The 9,194-nt window shown below is 39.2% G+C and overlaps 1 protein-coding gene across 2 annotated transcripts in view; it reads left to right on the top strand.

Moving 5' to 3' along the window:
- Positions 1–382: 382 nt before the first annotated feature.
- Positions 383–9,194, top strand: part of itchb (itchy E3 ubiquitin protein ligase b) — a 31,080-nt gene continuing 22,268 nt past the window's right edge. Inside the window, exons 1-4 of one of the 2 annotated variants that reach the window (XM_044212903.1) lie at positions 383–555; positions 5,038–5,129; positions 5,854–5,995; positions 8,295–8,419. In XM_044212903.1, coding sequence (XP_044068838.1) covers positions 5,060–5,129; positions 5,854–5,995; positions 8,295–8,419 — 337 coding nt within the window. In that variant the 5' untranslated portion in view covers positions 383–555; positions 5,038–5,059. The remainder of the gene's footprint in view (positions 556–5,037; positions 5,130–5,853; positions 5,996–8,294; positions 8,420–9,194) is intronic. The other variant, XM_044212902.1, reaches the window with a different exon arrangement.

Below are 9,194 nucleotides of genomic sequence, written 5' to 3'. Positions count from 1 at the left end.
TTAATTATATCTTTTACCTCCTCGTATGCCTCCATGAGGATTTGTGCTTCCGACGGGGAAAAGTACGCGGCTCTAGTTGCCATGGTAAATCAGTTAATCTGTGATCTGTGGCGGGGTCTATTTGAGTGAGCCGTGAGCGCGCACCTATCCAGGATTGGTTTCACCTGGCTTAATGAATCCGTGTCTGCTCATCCTGGCTTGGTCTTTGTGCAACCAATTAAGCCTGGACGCACATGTTTTGGCTTTATTGAGCTCAGCTGAGTCATTTATCCCGGATGTCTTAATTCTACTTTTGTGCAACAGGACAATGGTTGCAATAGGGACCCTAAATGCATCAGCATGTTTACTGCCTGGTCCAATCACAGTGCAAACTGGCAGACGTGTGCGCCCCACCTTGTTTCGGTCACGTGACGTGACGTGAGTTTACGAAGATGGTGGAAGTTTCTTTTCCCTTGAAGTAAAGCCTCGCCTGAAATCTAAACATACTGCAGACCGAGGGCTGGGACTTCACTGCAGCGTCATCAGTTTGGTTTTACATCCTCCCTTCGGATCCAGGTAAGTTGTAGAAGCCAATTCCTAGAACTCTGACCGGTGGTATTTGTTCTTTCATAGCCGTTGGACTTTGGGATTTCCAGCCAGCCATGATAATGACACGAGCTAGCTAGTAAGCTAACAGTTAGCCAGACTGGGATGGCAGGAGGCTGTCAGAACTGATGGCAAGCTGACATTCAATACGTAACTTACTCAGCAACTTCTGTGACCACACCGCCACCGTAAACATACATACTGTTTAGCGTCAGTAACGTTACAGTTTATGGGCTAACCAGGACATGCTGTTCCTCACTGTACGTATGATTTAGCGTTAGCTCGGTATCCATTCCTAGTTGGATTAAATTATGTAGCTAATCATGACCAACATTTGGTAATTTGCCAATAATTAAGGCAAATACCGACTAGCACAATTGGAATTTACTTGATTAGAGTTATTTTTCCTTAGCTACGTGTTCTCATATGGAGATAACAGTACGCCGAACTCTATTTAAAATGTTGGTAGTTTGGTGTTGTCGCGATCTTCGGAAAATGACATGCTTTGTAGAACACAAACTACGAGTTAATACGACATATAAGTTAATACATTCTATACATCAAGTCGCTAAGCAGTAATAACTAAAACTAGATTCAAGTTATAAGTAAGTTACTGTTTCTTCACTGAGTGAACCAGTTGTAAGAAATAATTTGCTGATACAAGCACAATGGCTGAATATTCAGCAAACAGCTCTTAAATTTAATTACTGACATTATGGAACACGTTTCCTGCTTTTCAGTGTCCCCTACCAGCACCTCTTCTGACTGCATAATTTTGTCCCCTTGGATAACTATAGTTATGCTGGAGAAATAGATAGGCTAAGCAAAGAGGGAAAGAGACAATGATTTTTTTTTTTTTTGTTACAGTTATTAGTCATCTGCAACTTGGCAAGTTTGGTTGTGTTAGTTTGTGCCCTTGTCTGCCACTGTTGTTCTCGACAGGCAGTGTCAAATGTTTAGTAATCTGGTTACTGGACAGGGAGGCTGGCTGCTGCTTTCCTGTCTGTTTTCATGTGTTGCCCTCATGTAATGGGAAATGTTTTGACTATCAATAATCCATCACAATATCTCCAACATGATCTCCTGACCTGAATGATATGTCATGTTTGATTTTCATTGAAGATCTAGTTTATGATCACATCGGATTTTCAGTAATTCATAGCATATATGCTATTGTGGTGTATTTCAAAACAAAGACACAGGACTCTTGAGTGTTGTTTCCTTGAAGCATAATAATAGAAGAACCTGTTTGTTCCTTTATATTATAGTCATACTAAGTTGGTCATCATGAAGGTATGTTTTGGCGATATGCACCATTGTTTTGTACGCTTAATAGTCATGGTGTAGACAGTTTATCTCTATGAGTTAACATTCTAGAGAATACAAGTTTATCTATAGCTGATGAGGCTTAGACAAGTTGTAGAGATTTTGCTGATCTTTTTGACCTGAGAGGTTCAGGTGATATTTTTCAAAGTGGGCTGTTCAGGTGTACAATACCCTATAAGAGAACATACTCAGAGCTCTATAGCCAAGGAAATGGTGCAATTTGAGCTCAAATTCAATTTAAAATTCCTCAAAGAATCACCAAGCACAATTTACTGGTCTGTGGATGATGTTATTTAGTTGGTTAAAAAATCTGAGTCAAGTCAGGTCATTGTAGAGTTTAATATTCAGCGAATACCCTCATCTACAAAATGCAGTTGGCCTGCTCACGAGGCTGCAAAGTCAGCAGTTGCACTGAATTATTGACAGACTAAAGCAGTAGCCAAAAGGAAAGTTTACCCAGGAGCTCCTCACTTTCTCCTGCTCTGCCATGTGCATACTGGATGAGAGATAGACTGAGGAACATGCATTTTCAGTGACGCATTAAGGTAACGGCCTAGATTCTAGGGAAAGAAAGTGTTTCCCTTTTCTTTCTCTTTGATTGACACATTTGTTAGTGGTGCAGCTTAGTTGGCATTGGATTTTCAGAGTTCATATCTGTTGACATTCCTGTTTTTTGTTTGTTTGTTTGTTTATTTTTTGTACTGTCAAAAAAAACCCCCAAACATTATGACTGGAGTTTACTTCTTTTAAAGGGAAAATAATTTCTCCATAAGACTCCATTGAACACTGACTAAGCGAAGCAGCCACAAATGTAAATTCTCAGTATTTACAAATGATTTGGTTAGCACACCATAGTGGCTAATTCGTCGTCCTTTTATAGGGTGTTGGTAAGAGACTTGAGAAAATGTAGGAAATCACTAACTGAAGTAGAAGTAGATGACTTGGTTTGAGGGAAAGTGGTATAGGCTCCAGCTCCCCTGTGGTACGCTCTAGGTCTGCACCTAACGATTATTTCTTCGATTAGTCTATTAATCTAACAACTAATTTATCAATTATTCAAAATTATTTTTTATTACTTAATTAATATAACAATGAATTTACCCAAAATAAATATCAAAACTTGTCTCATTAATATTTCAATATTTTATTCAATCATTTTCTCTTAAAAACAAACAAATGTAACAAGAAAAAAGTATGTACTACAGGGCATTATTCTGCAACAAAAAATATTTTTCTTTTGAAAATATTATAATATTTGAAAGAATAAATTAATATATTACCCTATGTCTAGTAGGTTATTTCTTATGTTCCCATTTTAATTCTACTTCATTCACCACCTTACTTTGGTGTTGACTCTACTTGAACCTTGCTTTTCCCTTCAGTTCTCTTTTCCTCATACACACACTTAAACCACTGGTCTCTGCACACACACACCGGCTTGCCCCGCCCGCCCACCCCTCTCTCCCCGTATGTGTTTGCACTGTTGACTTTCTTCATCAGCACTGTGTTTTATAAAGTCGCCCAAAAAACACAACTCCCGTTTTCGATTTTTTTCACGCGCGATTCTGTTTTCACAGTAGCAGGTGAGCCGCGTCTGGAGGAGGCTTGTTGTTAATGACGTAGGCTATCGATCAAAACCAACATGGCACCGAATGGCATCGCCCCCACCAGCTTTTACAAAACAACGGCATAAGTAGGCCTACATAAACAGAAGACTCTATCTCTCTCTGTGTTTCTATGCAGAGCATGTGCGACTGTCAGTAGCATGGAAGGGGTAGAGCGAGGGGAGATTGTGGGCAAGGCCTCTGGGCTGCAGCTTGTTCTCCGAGGGAATCCACGCTTTGACTGGGTGCAGCCATACTTCATTTTGACGCGCCGATGCATGATATGCTAATCAACGTATTATTATGTCGATGAATCATCCCAGCCCTAGTAAGCTGCTGTACCTAGATGATGATGGATGGATGTGTAGACATCCAAGTTACAATACAAAGTAAATATTTGTTCAGAAGAGCATCTGGGTACATTAGTGAATGTATAGTTAGAGTCCCGATCCACACTCCATTCCAGTTGGTGGCGGTAATGCACCATAACGTTGATTGCCAACCGCCATAAAACTTTACGAAGAAGAAGCATCTGGGTACAAACTTTATGCATTCAGTTGATGACAGTTGTTTAGATACTTTTGTGGCTCTGTTGTGCACCTGCATTCAGGTGTATTTGGCCCTCATACACAGAGCAGGGACATAGGTACAGGATTTATTTGTATGTATAGAGTCAGTTTAAAGTTGAAGATGCTAGAATGACAGTACAGACTGGTTTATATAATCAGCATTTCACAGGCTGTATGCCTGACCTTTGTCTTTTTATTTCCTTTTATTACCTTCCATGATGGTGCAACTTCTGTGTGTCTCACATGACAATCTGACAGGTAACTATAACAGAGTGGCAAGCTTGTTTTATTTGTCAGTCTGTTCGCTTCAAATGTCAACAGTTTATAGTACTGTTTTAGTGTTGAAGATTCCAGTAAGGGAAGACAATTTATAAATGTAGCCTCTCCATCTATTCAAATTGATGCTCCAGATGAGCGTTATTAGCCTACATTATATTACATTAATTTGGCAGACGCTTACAGTAAGTAGCCTACATTTGGCCTTCAAAGTTACAAGAACTAGATGTCATCAAAAATTGTAAATGCAATGTATTAATCATGATTTTCTTCATGCCTCTTGCCTGAAAGTCTACATTGTCAGCCTCTAATAGTGACTGATTGATGGTTATGCAGTCAGTATCAATGGTCTGAATGTTGAACCGTACTTCATTCCAATGCTTAATGGAAAACTGATGGTTATTAGAATAAATAAAGCTGAAACTTCATAGTGCTTAAAGAAATGATATGGTTTTACCTTTTTGCTGTAAATGGGTAGCTAGCTTTAGAAGGGTGGTTGGTAAAATATACAGTGCTTAATTATTGAGGTAGGGTTGTACTATGTTTTTTTTTTGTAAGTGTAATTTTTGCAAGTCTTTCATATACATGATCTAAATAATCTCATCTGTATGCTGTACATCTGCAGTAGTGGTAAACCGATTTGTCACCACCCTAATAATGTGTTGTCTGTGCTGCAGGTATTCAGCCCAGCCCTATGTCATGGCCAGTGGAGTCACCAAGTTGGGCACTTCCAACGGTTACCCTATGAAGGCACAGCTACAAATCATTGGTAAGTCTTCAGTGTTTGTCAAAATGAACAGAGGTTCAAGTAAAAAAATGTTAGGTTCTTTTGTTTCTCATATGTTTTTCATTTCTGTGTAATTTTTTTCTCATTTTACATTCAGCATTATGCTACTTCTGTTCAAAAGTAATAATAGTAAGCTGTTTTTGAATGTAAAACAAGGAAAAGCACAGGTCTAAAGAAATAAAATGGACGATTTCTGTTTAATTCTATTTAGCTGCCTTATTTTCAGCGTCTTGGTATTGTGCATGCTGGCTCACTATCACACTGTCATGGCTTACTGGGACATATAAATAGAACAGAGCCATTATATCACCTGTGTTTTTCCTACTGTGACACGACAAAATGTCTGCAGTGATAAATATCTATTGTGAGAACTTAAACTTTGCCTGTCTTCTTTGCCTTGTGTGTTTATTAATCATGTGGTGATATTCGTCCATCACTGCATCACCTAAGTGACAGACATTTTGAGAAAGTCACTGCCGCTACCTCACAAGCTAAATACATTTTGCACTGTTTTGAATTTCAACTGGTAAAATCCAGATTTCATCGCAGTCATGTTCCTCTGTTCTGCTTTTCATTTAAAAATGTGTGCAAAATACAATATTTCCCTGTTCCTGAATTATTGTTTTCCTTTCCTTTCCCTTTCTTTCTGCACCAACATGACTGACTGTCCACTGCATGGTTCCTTCTCCCTATCTACCTGTTTCAGTGTTATCAGCAAAACTAAAAGAGAACAAGAAAAACTGGTTTGGTCCCAGTCCTTATGTGGAAGTGACAGTCGACGGCCAGTCCAAGAAAACAGAGAAATGCAACAACACCCACAGCCCCAAATGGAAGCAGCCGCTCACTGTGTGAGTCAAAGTCTTGCCAGGATTATCAGACCCATTTGACATTTGATTACATTTATGATAATCAGAAATTTATTATTCTGTTGCTACTGATAAGAGATTTTTCTCCAGCCAGACTTGTGTCAAATTGTATTTAAAATTCAAATGTTCGTTCTGTTGTGTTGCCTGCATGCTGGGATTTGCCACATAAGACAGAGTGAATTCTAATGTTTGAATGTTCACAGAAAACATCTTAATGGTAATGTGTTAAATGTCACCTGTCTGGTATTTCAGGTGGCTCAAAACAACCCTAACTGTTATTTACAAGAGTTTCTTTTCTCAGGTTTGACTCCAACAAAGATTTTATGTGTGCACACACTGAAGTTTTACCTCTAAGTGTTTGAAAGGAACTATCAGCACATAGCACTTGTTGTTAAAATCCTGGTGTAGCACTTGTGATGTTACAGATTGTTCAGGTAACTAAAACTATTGTCTTTTGGTGACTAGCCATTATTGATACAGTACGAGAAATATTGAAGGTTCTAAAGGAAAAGTAATAGCAGCTTTGCTGAACAAGAATGTTGTAGTACTTCAAATTTGTTGAGAAGCTTATAAAGAAAACATACAAAAGCATACTGCTCATAGTAATCACTACCTGTGCTGCTGGATGAGGTACAGTTAGACTCAAATGTACAAACACTTGTACAAGTCTGTTGATGGTCTTGGTGTAAGCTTCAAAATAAGGAATTAATGAAACCAGTGTAGGGGTTTGGCTTTGAGGAAGAAGCATAGCTTGAAAAATTACTGCTGACTGTACTATTTGGCATTGCACAACATAATTTCCTCAGAAAATTGTCCAGACCTTGAGTTTCTCCAAGGCATACAAAAATAGACTTTCTTATAATCGTATAAAATTGCTGGTGTAACATATGCTCTTTATCAAGATGTCTTGCCTGAAGCAGTTTTCTTTCTGAATGAGTCACCAGGACTTGGTTTTCGGGAAGGACTTTTGTCAGTAGTGTAACTCTGAGTTCAGGATAATGGTGTGTGTACAGTTTTAAAAGAAAAATGCTATCTCCAAGTGGTTGGCACTGTTAAGGAAAATGCCACACAGTGGTGAGAGAGTGTGTTTGGTTCATTTACAGGAACCAGACTTCCTGTAAGCCAGACCACTAGACTTCCTACAGTCCAACATATTCGCACATCAGATGCCATCTTAATTTTAGCCTGTCCAGGATCTTCTGCTGTGCATCGGGACCTTCTTAATATAGAGTCCTCCTACAGTTTCTCTTGTACACATGGGGCCAGAGTTATTATGTAACAAGTGTTTACTATGGGATGTAATCTGACCTGAGCCCATGTGTCCACAAATGTTTTTTCCTGGGGGCGCAGAGGGTGCTAGCTAAACAACTGTCATAGTGATGTTTACAGACACTTGTTGTCCCCGAATAGCTTCTGAACTTTATTGTCTGTGGGTTGCTTTCACGACAAGACAAAGGTTTTGCTGCTCACACAGCCACAGTGGCTGATGGATTGCAAACTACCAGCTGCTTTCACTTTTTTACCCGTCAAATAGGTTTTTGAAAAGAACCTCCTAAAGAGTGGTGTGTCGCCTACTAAAAAGATTGATACATTAGAAAAACCTGCTGAAGTTGAAGTTCATTTTTTATCCTTGTTGCTATCAGTAATAAAGTAAACTAAATGCATCTAAAATTGGATGCAGAAGTCAGGTGTTTGGGAGCTGTGACATCAAGCTACCTTTTGTTCACATTTTGTAAATTGTTAGGAGAAATAGCAGATTACCAGTTTATTGCTGAAATTGTGAAATAGTGCTCTCTGAAAGTAGCCTGGCATCGCTAGACTAATTTGCAAATGTGTATTAGTCTGGAACCTCTCAGTTCATTTTCGATTTCCAAGAGGCGTTATCAACGAGTGCAGACCAAAATGCCCCTGGATGCAATTGGATAGACATACAACCAATCAGAGCAACGAAACGTGTGAGGTAGCACTGAGCGACACATGCAAGCTGGGGCTGTGCTTGGTCCCTTTTCAGCAGGAAAAAAATGTGTCTCAGATTTGTCGGAATGGGAGGGGGCCAGACATATCTGCCAGAGTAAATAAAACATGAGCACAGATTCGTCTGGTTTCCACACTACTGAGTTTGAAACTGTGATTGATGAAATGCTGGTGAAGTCCTTATAGTAAGACCTTGGAGGGCTTTCTGAAATCAGATCCTCCGGGTACAAGAGCAAGGCACCGCTCTTTCTGTCATCCAAAAGTATCAATGCATTGCACGTATCAACTGAATTGTTTGTTTCAACAGGATTGTGACTCCATTCAGCAAACTGGTGTTTCGCGTCTGGAGCCACCAGACACTGAAGTCAGATGTGTTGCTAGGCATGGCCACGCTGGACGTCAGTGACACACTCAAGTCTAACGACATGAAAAGTGAGTGAATGACACACACAGACACACACACACACACAGCTGTTCTACATATTCTTTTTTCCTTTCTGGCCCACTCCATATTATTGATTTTACTGTGTCTTTCACAACAATATACAAACTCCGTCAGGATGTCGTGTCTGTGTGTGCATCTGTGCTGCAACAAACTTCCATTTCATTGACATATACACACTTGTGTTATGTTGAGAGATATTTAATAAGGCATACATTGGTCCTTGACGTCCCAGATGAGAATTCTAAAACTATTTTTGAAATATTTGGTTACCTCACAATGTGTGTAGATGATGCATTTCCAGTGTCCAATATATATATTCCATGAATACATGGCATCACAAATATTCCTCTTGTTTATGCTATTAAGATACATTTTGAATCTGTGTCATCTATATGCAAACATTTTTTATTTTTTATGCATTTTACCTAATTTGCTGATTTATCTTGATTTTAAATCCTCTTGGATGATTATGGGCCAATTTCATCTAACAATCTTTGCCTGGAGGGTTACAGTTGTTAAGGCTAACCAAACCCATACTGACTCTTCTCCACTTACACCAAATTAAGATTAATGGTACAAGGCATACCTAGACTACAAATCAACCTCTGTTTGATCTCATAGGCCTGCAGTGCTTACAAAAACTATGTGTCATGTCAGACTGTAAAAACATCATCATGATGGTGGTGTAGGTAGCTTTGTATTCAGCCTTGTGTGGCTCAGAGCTGGTGTGCCATGTGAAACTGTATGGTCCTAATACAAACA

The sequence above is a fragment of the Siniperca chuatsi genome, linkage group LG10 (assembly GCF_020085105.1).
Source record: "Siniperca chuatsi isolate FFG_IHB_CAS linkage group LG10, ASM2008510v1, whole genome shotgun sequence".
Classification (NCBI taxonomy): domain Eukaryota; kingdom Metazoa; phylum Chordata; class Actinopteri; order Centrarchiformes; family Sinipercidae; genus Siniperca; species Siniperca chuatsi.
This window is presented reverse-complemented; position numbering and strand designations above follow the sequence as displayed.